The 14,961-nt window shown below is 37.9% G+C and overlaps 1 protein-coding gene across 13 annotated transcripts in view; it reads left to right on the plus strand.

Moving 5' to 3' along the window:
- The window catches only part of BBX (BBX high mobility group box domain containing), a 348,585-nt gene that overhangs the window by 288,570 nt on the left and 45,054 nt on the right, over positions 1–14,961 (plus strand). For all 13 annotated transcript variants that reach the window (XM_023732891.1, XM_023732886.1, XM_023732885.1 and 10 more), the window contains one exon: positions 13,345–14,353. In XM_023732891.1, coding sequence (XP_023588659.1) covers positions 13,345–14,353 — 1,009 coding nt within the window. The remainder of the gene's footprint in view (positions 1–13,344; positions 14,354–14,961) is intronic.

The raw sequence follows: 14,961 nt of genomic DNA on the forward strand, positions 1-14,961 counted from the left end.
AGTAGAGATACTTTGACTTCTTCCCTACCAATCTGGATGCCCTTTATTTCTTTTTCTAGCCTAATTGCTCTGGCTAGGACCTCCAGCACAATGTTGAGTAAGAGTGGTGATAAGAGGGTATCCTTGTCTGGTTCCTGTTCTCAGAGGGAATGCTTTCAAAGTCTCTCCATTTAAGATGATGTTGGTTGTTGGCTTTGTTTGAATGCCATTAATTATTTTGAGGAATTTCCCTTCTAGTCCTATTTAGTTGAGAGTTTTTATCATGAATGGGTGTTGGGCTTTGTCAAATGCCTTTTCTGTGCCGATCGATAAGATCATGTGGTTCTTGTCTTTTGTTTTATTTATGTGATGGATTACATTGATTGTTTTTCTAATGTGGAACCATCCCTGCTTACCTGGTATAAATCCTACTTGATCATGGTAAGTTATTTTTCTGATATGTTGCTGAATTCTAGTGGCTAGAATTTTGTTGAAGATTTTTGCATCAACATTCGTGAAGGATATTAGTCTGTAATTTTCTCTTTTTGTGGTGTCTTTACCTGGTTTTGATATCGGTTATGCTGGCTTCATAACACGAGTTTTCCAAAAGGAGTATTCCATCCTTTTCTATGCACTGAAATACCTTTAGTAGTGTTAACTCTTCTCTGAAAGTTCGGTAGAATTCTCCAGTGAAACCATCCAGGCCAGGGCTTTATTTGGCGGGGAGAGTTTTTTAATTACCTTTTCAATCTCTTATTATGTTTATTTAGTTTTTCTACCTCTGTTTGTGTTAATTTAGGTAGGTAATGAGTTTCTAGAAATTTGTCCCATTTCCTCTAGGTTTTCAAATTTGTTAGAGTACAGTTTTTCATAGTATTCTGTTATGATTCTTTTAATTTCATTTGGGTCTGTTGTGATATCACCCATCTCATTTCTTATATGGGTTATCTGTTTCCTGTCCAGTTTTTCTTTTGTCAGTTTTTTCAAAGAACCAGCTTTTGGACTTGTTAACTCTTTCAATTGTTTTTCTGTTCTCTATTTCATTTAATTCTGCTCTAATTCTTATTATTTCCTTCCTTCTGGCACCTGTAGGCTTCTTTTGCTGCTCTCTTTCTACTTGTTCCAGTTGTAGGGTTAGTGCTTTGATTATGAGCCTGTCTTGTTTTGGATGTGTGCATTTATTGCTATAAACTGACCTCTGAGCATTGCTTTTGCTGTGTCCCAAAGGTTCTGGTAGGATGAGTTTTCATTCTCATTTGATTCTATGAATTTCTTTATTCCATCCTTAATTTCTTCTATAACCCAGTTGTTTTTGAGCAAAGTGTTGTTCAGTTTCCATGTGTCTGATTTTTTTTTCCTTGCTTTTTGTGTTGTTGATTTCTACTTTTATGGCTTTATGGTCAGAAAAGATGCTTTGTAATATTTCGATGTTTTGGATTTTGTTAAAGCTTGCTTTATGGCCTAATATGTGGTCTGTTCCAGAGAATGTTCCATGTGCGTTGGAAAAGAAAGCACACTCGGCTGCTGTTGGGTGGAATGTTTTGTATATGTCTGTGAGATCAAGTTGGTTCACTGTAGCATTTAGCTCTTCCGTGTCTTTGTTGAGCTTCTTTCTGGATGTTCTGTCCTTCACCAAAAGTGGCGTGTTGAAGTCTCCTAGAAATGTTATGTAGCCGTCTATCTCTCTTTTCAGTGCTGTTAGAGTTTGTTTTATGTATTTTGGAGCCCTGTCATTGGGTGGGTAAATATTCCTTATAGTTATGTCCTCCTGGTGTATTGACCCTTTAATCATTATATAGTATCCTTCTTTATCCTTTTTGGTGGATTTTACTTTAAAGTCTATTTTGTCAGAGATTAATATTGCCACTCCTGCTCTTTTTTGAGTGTTGTTTGCTTGATATGTTTTTTTCCGTCCTTTGAGTTTTAGCTTGTTTGTATCTTTATGTGTAAGGTGTGTCTCTTGTAGGCAGCATATAGACGGATCATGCTTTTTTATCCAGTCTGCCACTCTCTGTCTCTTTATTGGTGCATTTAGTCCGTTTACATTCAGCGTAATTATTGATAGGTGTGAGTTTAGTGCTGTCATTTGGATGTCTTTGTTTGTGTATTGTGCAGTTTTTTTTTGTTGCCCTTAATTTTCTGTGCTGAGTCATTTTTCTTTATGCGTTTTCTTTTCATCTTTTTCATTGTTGTTGATTTTGTGTTTGATTTGTTATGCCCAAATAGGCTGCTCATGTGCGCTAGTTTGATTATTGGCACCTTGGAAGCTCTAACGTCCTGTCACCAGATAGTTAGTTCTGTAACTAAGTATGTGCACGCAGGAGTCCGTTAGATTTTCGTATATGTATTCAGCTCCGGTGTCCAGGCAGTCGATCACCAAGTGTGTGGTGCAGTCTCTCACCTACGGTCTTAGAGAGGCATGGGTGATTAGTGGAGGCACAGGTATCTGGCTGCAGTAGAGGGTCATGTGCTGAGCAAGGCAGGGGGCTGACAGCTGCCCCTGAGTTTCTGAAAGGAAAGCATGTCCATGTTCCCTAGAGCGAGTAGGTAGGTGAGTTTTGCAGCTGGACTGTGAGCATCCTACTCTGTTGGTTGTAAAGTCTTGGGGGCACCACTTATTCTTGCACCCCGTAGCAAGTGGCTAGGTGGCATGGGTAGAGCCACTAGTCCTCAAGCTCCTGATGTGGACAGGTAAGGTGCCTGCTTAAAGGGCAGAGCTGTGTCAAGCATCACAAATCTGGCACTTCACAAGTAAAACAGTTGAAGTTAGACTTCAGGTGTTTACCCTGCTGTCCTATGGTAGTTAGGGCTTATGCTGTTGAGATGGGTCCACACAAGTCTTTACAGGGGTAGAAGGCACTCAAAGGCTGAGGACCCCTCATGCCTGTTCTTAGGCAAAGGAGCTGTGTCAACCCTGAATTCCTGGCTTAGGGGAGCCAATAGCTTATTTTTTCCCTTGTTTGTTAATTGGTTCCCTCTCCAAGGCGAGGAGAATGGGTCAGGGCACCTTATGGGATCTACTTCTGGCCCAGGGGATTCAGAGATTTCGGAAGCCATCGAGCCCAGTGCAGAGCAGGGAGGGAGGAGGTAAAAGGGAGAGAGGTTTTCTCCAAATGGGTTTTTTTTTTTTTTTTTAAATCCCCACGAGCGGCCCCACATGTGTACTTATCTGTAGCCACTTGGGAGCTGCTTCTCATTGGTTTGGAATTTCCAAGCAGAATCTCTGCTGCCGAATCTCTCTCTCGATGTGGAAACTGCCTCCCAGTCACGCACGCGGGGCTGTATGCCTGCTTCACTGCGCAGCCTGAGCCAGTTTGGGCTGAAGAGCTGCGGCTCCCGCCAATTCCAGTCTGGCACTCCTCACTTCTTCCGAACCATCTCCCTCTCCCCACCACTCAGTTCTATTCCTCAACTTTGCCTTGTTCAGGTCTCCTAGGTATTCATATACAATCAAATCACTTGTTTTTCCAGGTCTTTGTTGTATGAGGGATATAGAAAGCCGTCTGACTACTATGCCATCTTGGCCCTTTTTCCTCTAGTATACATGATTTATTACTTTTCACTCATCATTTCAGTAAGTCTTTTAAAGCAGGACACATTAAAGAAATGAATCAATATGTTACATTTGTCGAAAGGAGTACATTTACAAGTGTCTTTGATTCAGAGATAAAAGCTTGATGCACACAGAATCATGATGTCTTTAAAGTGAGTCCCCAATAACAAACTCTGACCCCAAGGTGCAGTCTTACCTGTATTGAAAATGGCAGCATCCCTGAACTCAGCAACATAAAAAATAAACCATCCACTATACATTTTACCTCACCCCTTCAATATTTCTATTTCCACCAAGGTCTGAAATGGCTGCTTTGTAATCATTTTGAAGAGGATAACTTTTTGTACATCTGTCCAACATGTTTATCCCAGTATCAACATAATGACATTAGCTTGTTCCTTTAGGAATGAGTTATATTTCTTCCAGCACATCACTGTTAAGCCTTTCTGATTATACAGCACAGTGAGAACCCTCAGTGTGGTTTCAGTTGACAAAGGTAAAAGTAAAATATTGGTGATTAGCTGTCACTGGTGCTGCTGGGAGGTGTAGCTAAGGACAGTGGGTGCTCGGCTAGGCAAAGCAATAGGAATGGTCATAAGTAGCCTTGTTTTTTATAGACTCATAAATTTAACTCTTTCCTGGTATGAATCAGAATGTATTTTAAACTCATCAAATTACCTCAGAATTAACAAACCATTCAATTTAACACAATTATCTGTTCAGTGCCTTCTTTTGGAAAGGTACTGTGATATTTATGGGGGAGAATACATTGTGCCCCCTAAGTGTGTAGTTTTAACACATGGTTTTAAAAAATAAGGTAAACACATAACATTTATATGTGTAGTACCTGAAGGAATAGACAATAGATATCAAATATTTATGCCCAGCATTTGATTTAAAACATTAACACTTCAGCGTCTTTGCATACGACAGCGGTGGAAACTCCATCTCGAAGGAGTCCTACAGACGATTTCACATTCTCTCTTTTAAAGAAGGTCACTGTTCAGTTTAAAATAATAGAAGAATAAATTGTCATTTACTAAGACATGCAGTATGTCAAGGCCTGATTAACATTAAGAGTAACTTGACTAAATTAATAACTGACATTATGTCTGCATTTCCCACGATGAAATTTTGTTCACTTGAGTTCACATCAATTTATGTTCTTTTATGTCCATTGTGTGCTTATCTTTGTCTACGTTGTCCGTGTACTTAAATAACACTACGTCTATGCATGTGTACTTAATAGAGTTTGAATGCACATTTGTGAGTCCCACCAAAGTGTTGGTATATGTACCCAAAAGCTTAGTTACATTATTAAGAGTTGTGGCCTCTTGACAGATAACTGATTTAAGATCTTCCTGAGTCTAATTTTGTTGTATATATTTTTTCCCAATTTTAGAATCACTCAACCTTAGAATAAAAAATTAGAGCAAAGTAGTTAGTCTATCAAAGCAGTTAATCTAATGACATGCTATTACTGATACTAAAAGAATAAATGTTATTCTGCTAATAATAATAGCTAATGTTTATTTTATATGGAATAAGGCCTCAGAGGGATGGTCATCACAATACATTATTCTTACTCTGTACAAGGCACTATTCTAAGTGCTATGCATGTACAACTTGTTGAACCTCACAGTATTAACATCTACATTTTATTGAAATTGACTGCCTAGAGAAGATGCAGTGAAACCAACACAAGCAAAGAGAACTGGCAAAACTATATAATTATTGTTTTGCCACTGTTTTGAAGAAGAGGGACAAGGAAAATGATATTCAAATCAGAAAAGGTAGTGGAAAAAAGATGTGTATGTTAAAGTTAGAAAAGGCTAGAGTAACATGGTCATCGTATATTAATTCAAGTTTCCAACAGCAGAAAAAATGAGATTATACAATACTGGAAAACCTTGCAAATAAGAGTTCATTCTCACCCTTGGTACTATTTAATAAGTTGTGGAAAATAGGGTAACTCCACAAGAACAAAAAGAGAAAATTTCATTCTAATTTTCAAAAAGAGTCAAGTGCATGAATTCTAAAATATACAGACTGTTAATTCCTGGGGACCTTTGAGTATTATTTCTAATAATCTTTGATCTTATAGAAACGAAGATGAAAATTGGGCATTTTCAAGTGGCTCAGTAAAAAAAGTAATTGTCAAATGTGCTGACCCACGGCCTGTTTGCCCTGCACCCTGCCTTATGCCTGAGGAGGATGCAGGCTGCATTTCCTCTGCTCATATGTCCCTGGCTTCCAGATGGGCTCATTCACTAGTAGACACTGGAGGGAGATCATGGGATAGAGGGAAGAGAGAGGCCAGGATGTGCTGGGAGGAGCCAGGAGGGGTGGGGAATAAAGCAGAAGAGGCATATTTTTCTGGATCTCTCTCCCTCTGGATATGCCCGCCATGCTTCCAGCTTCCATGGGGACCTGACCCCTGGGTTTCAGGAACACTCTTCCCCCCATTTGTTCCTACTGTGGCTTCCTGCTGTTGCTGATAGTTGGGTTGCCTCACCACCGCCCATTTGAGGGTTTCAGCCTATTCCCTGCATTAAATTTTCTCTGCTGATAGACTTGAAGTGGTTTCTGTTGGCCCAGTTAAACCCTGACTGATCCACAGCCCTCCTCCTCTTCTCTTTTGGTATGCTTATAAAGTAGGCTGAGGGAATGCTGTTGTCCTACTGTACTCAGATTTCAGCAAGACTTTTGACAGATAATCTTATGATGTCCTTGTGAACAAAATGGGAGGAATTTAGACTGGCTTGTAAGATATTCTTAGATTGTGGAAGTTTATTAACATTCAAATCAACCTGATGAAAGAGCTCCAGAAGTTTGCCAGAGGGCTGTATCCTTGGCCATGTTCTAGTCAACATTTTTACTGAAGAATTGGATGAAGACATAAGAAGCAAGCTTATCAAATGTGTGTATAACAGAAAGTTGGGTGGGTGATTTAATTCAGAATTTGAAAAGATAAACTTCTGTTAGGATAACTGTGTACAATTTTGTTAAGATATTGGGTAAAAAAGTATATGAATTATGAAAATACAGAATGGAAGAATATTATACGGGGAAAAAAATAAAGGGTCTTTTTGTGGTATAGGTAAAACATTGCCGTTGTAACCATTTTTAAGTGCATAATTCAATGGAATTAATTCCATTCACCATGTTGTTCAGTCATCACTACTGTCCATTCCCAAATGTTTTTCATCACTCTAAACAGAAACTCAGTCTCCCTTAAGCAATAACTCACCATTGTCTCCTACCCTAACTCCTGGTAACCGCTAATAAACTTTTTGTCTCTATAGATTTGCCTGTTCTAGATATTCATGTTGTTGTTGTTGTTGTGTGCTGTCAAGTCAATTCTGACTCATAAAATTGGACAGAGTGGAAATGCCGCATAGGGATTCCTACACTGTAATCTTTACAGGGTCAGATCGCCAGGTCTTTTCTCCCGTGGAGCCTCTGGGTGGGTTTGAACCACCAACCTTTTGGTTATATTCAGACTCTTAACCATTGCTCCACCAAGGCTCCTTAGGCACTTACATAAGTGGGATCATATAGTATTTGTCCTTTTGTGTCTGACTTACTTCACTTAGTACAATGTTTTCAAGGTTTATCCATGTCATAGCAAGTATCAGAACTTCGTGTATCTTTATGGCTGAATAATATTCCCTTGTATGTGTTACCACAATAACGTGGATTGGAGCTGCCTGCCGCAATAGCCAATTCTGAGATGGGTGAGGTGAGCAGCAAGAGGTTTATTATATATCGATATATAGGAGACAGAGGGGAATAGATTCCGCCAGAAAACCTGTCTCCCCCACTGGGGATTAGCTGAAGGCTTTTATAGGGACAGGATTATGGGTCTTAGAAGTTTGTGTTAGTTTCCCCTTGAGGTGGTCATGTCTCAGATGAGTTACTCTTCTACTGGTATTCTTGGGGGTTATCTGGCGACATCCTGGTTTTCTTGTCACAAGATGGGTGCTTTATTCAGTTTTTCATCCTTAGATCATCATCACTTGTTTTCCACCCTTCAAGGAGGAACATCGGTTAATCTTAAACCTTTTGTTCCACCGAAACCAGAGGGAAAGACAAGATCATGAGACAATGTGGCGGTTAGCAATGGGGAGTAAATAATAGTGAGCCGGGCCTATGCAGCATCTTCCAATGAATAATATTCCATTGTATGGATACATCAGATTTTGTTTATCCATTCATCTGTTGGTAGAAACTTGGTTTTTTTCTAACTTTTGGCTATTGTGAATAATGCTGCAATGAATATAAGTATCTGTTTGAGTCCCGCGTTCAGGTTTTTGGGGTATATATGCAGGAGTTGAATTTCTGGGTCATGTGGTAATTATGTGTTTGCCTTTTTGAGGAACCACTAAACTGTTTTCCACGCGGCTGCACTGTTTCACGTTCCCACTAGCAATGTAGGAGGGTTCCGAGTTCTCCCTCCTTGCCAACGCTTATTCTATCTCTCTGATGTTAGCCATCCTAGTGGGTGTGAAGCAGCCCTGATGGCGCAGTGGTTAAGAGCTCAGCTGCTAACCAAAAGATCGGCAGTTCGAATCCACCAGCTTCTCCTTGAAAACCCTATGAGGCAGTTCTACTCTGTCCTATAGGGTCACTATGAGTTGGAATTGACTGGTTGACAACAGGTTTGGTTTTTTTCTTTGATTAGTGGGTATGAAGTGGTTTCTCATTGTGGTTTTGATATGCATTTTCCTAATGACCAATGACTATGAGCAGCTTTTCACATGCTTGTTGGCCATTTGTATATCTTCTTTGGAGAAATGTCTCAAGTCCTTTGCCCATTTTTTAATTGGGTTGTTTGTCTCTTGTTTGGGTTGTTTTTTGAGTTGTAGGGGTTAAATTTATTGTGGATAGTAAACTTCTTATCAGATGTATGGTTCCCAGATATTTTCTCCCATTCTACAGGTTGTATCTTCTTTTTTTGATGAAAGTCCTTTTGTGCACAAAAGTTTTTAATTTGATGAAATTCATTTTATCTGTGTTTTGTTGCTCATGTATGGTGTCATATTGGAGAATCTATTTTCAAAAACTAGATGCTGAACTATTATTCCTGTGTTTTCTTCTAAGAGTTTTATATTTTAGTTTGTGTATTTAGGTCATTGATCCATTTTGAGTTATTATTTGTATATGGTGTGAGGTATGAATCCAACTTCATTCTTTTGCATATGGAGATCCAGTTGTCCTGGCACTGTTTATTGAAGAGACTCTTCTTCCCCATTGAGCAGACTTGGCACACTTGTTGAAAATCAGTTGGCAATAGATGTATTTCTGGACTCTGAATTCCACTCCGTTGGTCTATAACCTGTTGCCGTCGAGTTGATTCCAACTCATAGCGACCCTATATGCCTATCCTTACAGCAGTGCCAAACTCTTCTGATTAGTGTAGCTTTATGGTATGTGAGTACATTTTGAAATCTGGAACTGAGTGTTCTTACTTTGTTCTTTATGATTGGTTTGGCAGAGTCCTTTGCAATTCCGTATGAATTTGAGGATTGTCTTTTCCATTTTTGTGATGAAGGCTGTTGGAATTTCGATTGGGGATGTGTTGAATCTACAGATTGCTTTGGGTAGTGTTGACATCTTAACAATATTACGTCTTCTAGTACGTGAACACAGGATGTCTTTCCACTTGTTTTGATCTTTAATTTCTTTCAGCAACGTTTTATAGTTTTCAGTGTACATATCTTTCACCTCCCTGGTTAAATTTATTCCTGGGTACTTTATTTTTTTAGATATTATAAATAAAATTGTTTTCTTAATTTCCTTTTCTGAGTGCTCATAGGTGATGTATAGAAACAGTTGATTTTTTTGTGTTGCTCTGGAACCCTGCAGCTTTGCTGAATTTATTTACTAGCTCTAGTAGTCTTCTTGTGGATTTTTTTGAGATTTTCCATATGTAGGATCATGCCATCTGGGAATAGAGATAATTTTACTTCTTCCTTTCTAATTTGGATACCTTGTATTTCTTTTTCCTGCCTGATTGCTTGGGCAATAACTTCCAGGAAAATATTGAACAGCAGTTACGAAAGCAGGCAACTTTGTTTTGTTTGTCTGATCTTAGGGTAAAGCTTTCAGTCTTTCTCCATTGAATATGGTGTTAGCTGTGCATTTTTGTTTCTGTTTTTTTATTAAATGCCCTTTATCATGTTTAGGAATCTCCCTCCTGTTCCTAGTTTGTTGAGTGATTTATCATGAAAGGGAGACATTAAGAATATTAATTAACCACAAGCTGAATTCAAGCCAGAAGTATGATGTGTGTGTTTAAAAAAAAAAGTAACCCCTGGCCCCAATACAAGATGTATAGTGTATGTGTCAATTGACAAATAGTTTCATTTCTCATCTAGAATGTTACAGCAAGGCTAGGAACATAATTTAAGAATGATATTGCTGAATTGAAGCATTCATTTTTCCCAGCCTTTGTAAAACTTTATGCTGTTTGCAAATGGTGTTCACACACATTTGTTCTCTTTTGCCTCTCAACAGCCTAGTGCAGGAGGTTCTGTTAACCCATTTCACAGCCTCTGTTTTCTCATATGGGTTCAAGTCTATGCTACATAGCTTATTCTGTGACCTTAGGCAGGATGTATTGCTTGGTCATGAACCTGGTTCAATTCAGTAAAACCTATTTTTACTTCAGGACACCATACATGTGATGATCTGTCAAGGAAACTGAGAAAATTATACCAGAGAAGACTTCTGGGTACATGAAGTCTATCTTCAAGGATTTGAAATTCTTTCACATGAGAGAAAAAATAATTTGTGTGGTTTCAGATCAAAGAACTAAGACCAGTGGGTAGAATTTATAAGATGATCAAAAAATTTATTTTTTATTGTGGTGAGTGTATGTTTTATATATATGTGTGTGTGTATATATATATATATACACACACACATATATATAAAATAAAAACATACCATTTCAACATTTTTTACATGTACAATTCAGTGACATTAATTACTTTCATGCTGTGTAACCATTACCTCTATCCATTTCCAAGTTTTTCCATCCCCTTAACAGAAGCTCAGTACCCCTTTTTGCTTCATATTAAAAATTTCATAAAACAGAACTGTCCAATAATGGAATAATATGCTGACTGTCTTTGTGCAAGAGTTAGATTTACTAACTCTCCAGGATATTGCAGCAAGATAAATTCCTGCCTTGGGAAGAAGGTTAGATTGGGTGACCTCTAGAGTGACACCCAACTCTGAAGAGTCTGATATGTGTTTGATTTTGGTAATTTGGTTAATGAGTGGATTTGTGATTTGTAGTTTTTGACTGAAGATTGTTTTATTTTTGTACTTTCCTTTGCAGCAATGTAATTGTTTTTCTTACAATTTAGGATTAACATACTCCATTTGTGAAAAAACTTTTAAGCCCGTGAAACTAGGAAGTAAAGCATGACTAGTGCTTGGTAATTACCTGCACAAGAAATACTACACTATTTCCCAGAACACGTCCCCATAGTGAATGCCGCATTTGTTCATTTCATGCCTAACTTTAGAATCACATCGGGGTGATTGAAATATGTTTGGGCAGAGATTAAAGTTTGCAAAGTATTATTAGGTTTGCTAAGATGAACCTGTACAAATGCAAACTGTCAGTATGCCCCACTATGAAAACCAACACCTGTATGGCAAAAGGTCCTTAAATGACTTATTAAAAAGCCTCAGAGTGATAGTAGTTGAAAAACCATAAATTTTACTTTGAGACTGCCTTTCTAACTCTCTTTCTATAACTAGTGTGTTCCTTTCCCCAAATGGTATAGTTATTCATGAAGGACTAGTATAACAGATAGGAAAATAAAAATTATTTCAGAATTGATGTAAAAACAGCAAATTCTTCCATGAGAATAAAACATGGCAAGGAAAACTAAATGTGTCAGTGTTCCAGAATTTTTCTTCTATCCTATTTCCTGTTAGGTCCAATAGAGGGGAAGTCTCAGTCCTTGTAGCCCCTTGTTGGGGTCTAAAAAGTTAACTTACATGAGTTTCCAAAAAAGATAGCTCCATCATGAACACTTAATATGTCAGATCTTTCCTGTGAATGATCTGAAGGGCCGGATACTCTTGCCATGTTCATTTTTTTAAAACTTGCACTATCTTCCTCTTCCCATCCCCTTTCCAGTTTCTTCCCAGACTTAGTAATCATAGCATAATTCTCACAAAAGGATTTGTGATTCACTGAAGGTACTAAGGGAGAAAATGAAGTAAAAGAGTATCTGCTATTTAATTCAATGTATTATCCATTTAAAAATTGAATTTTATGGATGTTAGCAATCTCTGACAACTTGCCATTTGATAATATGGTGATTTTTAAAAAAATGGATCCCTTTCCTATAGATGTGCTTGATTTTGTGTTGGGACAGCAATCCTCAATACTCTGTCCTCTAAGTTGTTAATGCAACCTCAGATAACTGTGGCAAAGAATTCCTGCACTGCCCTGGGCCTAATCAGCATCATTAACCTCCTGGTGAATTCCTCAAGGGCAGCGACAGGCCTTTACTGATGATTGTATCTTTGGTGTCCTCCAGGGTGCTGGCTCTTGGGAGTCATGCACTGAGAGTTTATGAATTGAAAACCCAACTATTAAAAATGAGTTTTAAAATAAGCTACAATTTTCCCTTCTAGAAAATAGCTTTAGATTGCAGTTTCAAGAAACCTGGAAGCTGGAGAGAAGATGGCAAGTTTCCCCTTTAATGTCTTACTTAATGTGAAATTTTAGGAGTTTTAGGTAATAGTTTAAATTACTTCAAGTCCTTCACGAAATCCCTTGGGACCAGATGTGTTTTGGTGTTCAGAATTTTTTATGTTTTAGAGAAATGGTACAGTATTTGTATCTTATAGTATGTAATCTGCGAGTGCATGTTCAAATACATGACTAGTCCGATAGCAAAAACATATAGATAGTTACATAGTAAGATAAAGACATTAAATAGCTTCGGGTCAGGATTTATAGCAAGATGAGTTCAGATCAAGTTTGTCACCAAATGAGTATGAAAACCTTTAAATTTTCAGAGCTTTTGTGGTTTTCAGGTTGTAGGTAAGCATTTGTGGACCTATACTGTTTTCTTTCATTAACTGATGTGTTCTGTAGTTGTTTAATGAATAATCTTGTTATCTCTAATTCCAAGTCAGTAGGTAGAAATTGTTGTTCTTTTCATTTTCCAGGAAAAAGGAAAAGGCAAATATCTGAACATAGTTTTAGGATGATATCACTAAGCATTATCATATGTATATCTTCTCACTTAAAACCAAACCAGTTTCTGTGGAGTGGATTCCAATTCATGGCAACACTATGTGTGCACACTGGAATTGCTTCATATTGGGTTTTCAAGGCTGTGACCTTTGGAAGCAGATCGCAATTGCTCTATTCTACAAAGGAGACAGAGGTCTCAGAGGAGTGAAATGACTCAGTATAGATCACAAAGCTAGTAAATAACAAAACTAAGACTCAAACGCGGGTCTTTTAACTCTATATCCCATCTCATTCCAACAAATCTTGCTTTCATGGAAATAATTTCTGATAAGCTGGACAATGAGAATTCTGGCATATGCTTATCTAGAGTTTAATAAATATTTCATACTACCTAAAACTTTTTATTAATTTGAATCATTTATGTTCTTTTGCAGAAGTGGACTCATTATTATAAAGTTTGAAGTTTATTTTGATAATTTTTAAGAAGGATATATAGTTAAGAAGCTTAAACTAATTTCTGGCATGGAAGAATAAGGATTTTTTTGTTTTGTTTTCTCCCATTTTTGTTTTAACTGTTTAGATGTGCCTGGCATCAGAGGGGGTGAAAATAGAAGAATCAAAGCAAATAAAAACAAAAGAATCAGATGGTGGAAGAATTAAAGAACTGGAGAAGGGAAAGGAAGAAAGAGAAATAAAAGTGGAGAAAACGGATGAAGGCAATTTACAGAAGGAGGCAGAATTTGAAAAATCAGCTAAGGAAAATGTAAGAGATTCTAAGGACTTAAGAAATTTTGAGGAACTGCAAGTGGATAATATAATGGCTATAAAAATGGAAGATCCCAAAGAAATAAAAAAGGAAGAACTAGAAGAAGATCAAAAGTGTAGTCTTTTCCCTGATTTTTCTTACTCTGCCAGTAGCAAGATAATAATAAGTGATGTTCCCAGTAGAAAGGATCACATGTGCCATCCTCATGGAATTATGATCATTGAGGATCCCACAGCATTAAACAAACCTGAAAAACTAAAAAAGAAGAAGAAGAAAAGCAAAATGGATCGACATGGAAATGATAAGTCCACACCCAAGAAGACTTGCAAGAAGAGGCAGTCTTCTGAGTCTGACATCGAGAGTGTCATATACACCATTGAAGCCGTTGCAAAGGGAGACTGGGGCATTGAGAAACTTGGAGAAGCCCCTCGCAGGAAGGTCCGCACATCCTCAAGTGGCAAGGGAAGCCTTTTGGATGCCAAGCCACCAAAGAAAAAAGTGAAATCAAGAGAGAAGAAAATGTCAAAGGAGAAACTCTCAGACACTACCAAAGAGTCAAAACTTCCAGATTTCATTAGTCTTTCTGCCAGCAAGAGCATTTCTGGTGAGGTGCCAGAGGGTATAAAAGCAGAACCGTTGACCCCCATGGAGGATGCACTACCACCCAGCTTATCGGGACAGGCCAAACCTGAGGACAGTGACTGTCACAGAAAAACAGAGACTTGTGGCTCCAGGAAATCCGAGAGGTCTTGCAAAGGTGCTCTTTACAAAACCCTGGTGTCTGAGGGCATGCTCACCTCTCTGCGAGCTAATGTTGACAGAGGTAAGTCATTCTACAGACCTGAGAAGGGAATACAAGACCAAGCTGGGTTTCTCTTTTAACCCATTATGAGAACAGCCATAAAGAGCAATATGGTATCAAAATAATATCTTACATTTGTATAGTTCTTTATGGTTCATAGATCGTATACATTTGTCATTTTACTTACATGTTTTCTAGCATCATTGAGGAGCATTTGTATTCTTTTGTAGGTAGTTCTCAGGAAACAGGTATTCAAAATTCAATTTTTTTTTTACTGATATGGGCTTGCTATCTATTTAGAAAGATCAGTGTTGAATGATTGGAGATTTTAATCTGGCTTTTAAAACTGATGGAAAGGATTTCCTGAATCAGGCAGGTATGTTTGGCAAAATCTTGCCTTGAAGGTACAGAAGGAAATAGGTTACCTGGCCCTCTCCATCGGGTAATCAAAGAGATATTTAAAGTGAAGAATTCTTTGAAATATTCTAGCATCCAGAAGGCAGTTGATATGCATACCTTTATTCCACAGAGTGTTTCATGTAAAGTCATCTATCTAAAAATATATCATCTGGCTAGGTGACTACCTCTTGGCAAGCTAAATTGTAATAACAGATGTGAGAGTTGTAGGT

Source organism: Trichechus manatus, unplaced genomic scaffold (assembly GCF_000243295.1).
Source record: "Trichechus manatus latirostris isolate Lorelei unplaced genomic scaffold, TriManLat1.0 scaffold00055, whole genome shotgun sequence".
Classification (NCBI taxonomy): domain Eukaryota; kingdom Metazoa; phylum Chordata; class Mammalia; order Sirenia; family Trichechidae; genus Trichechus; species Trichechus manatus.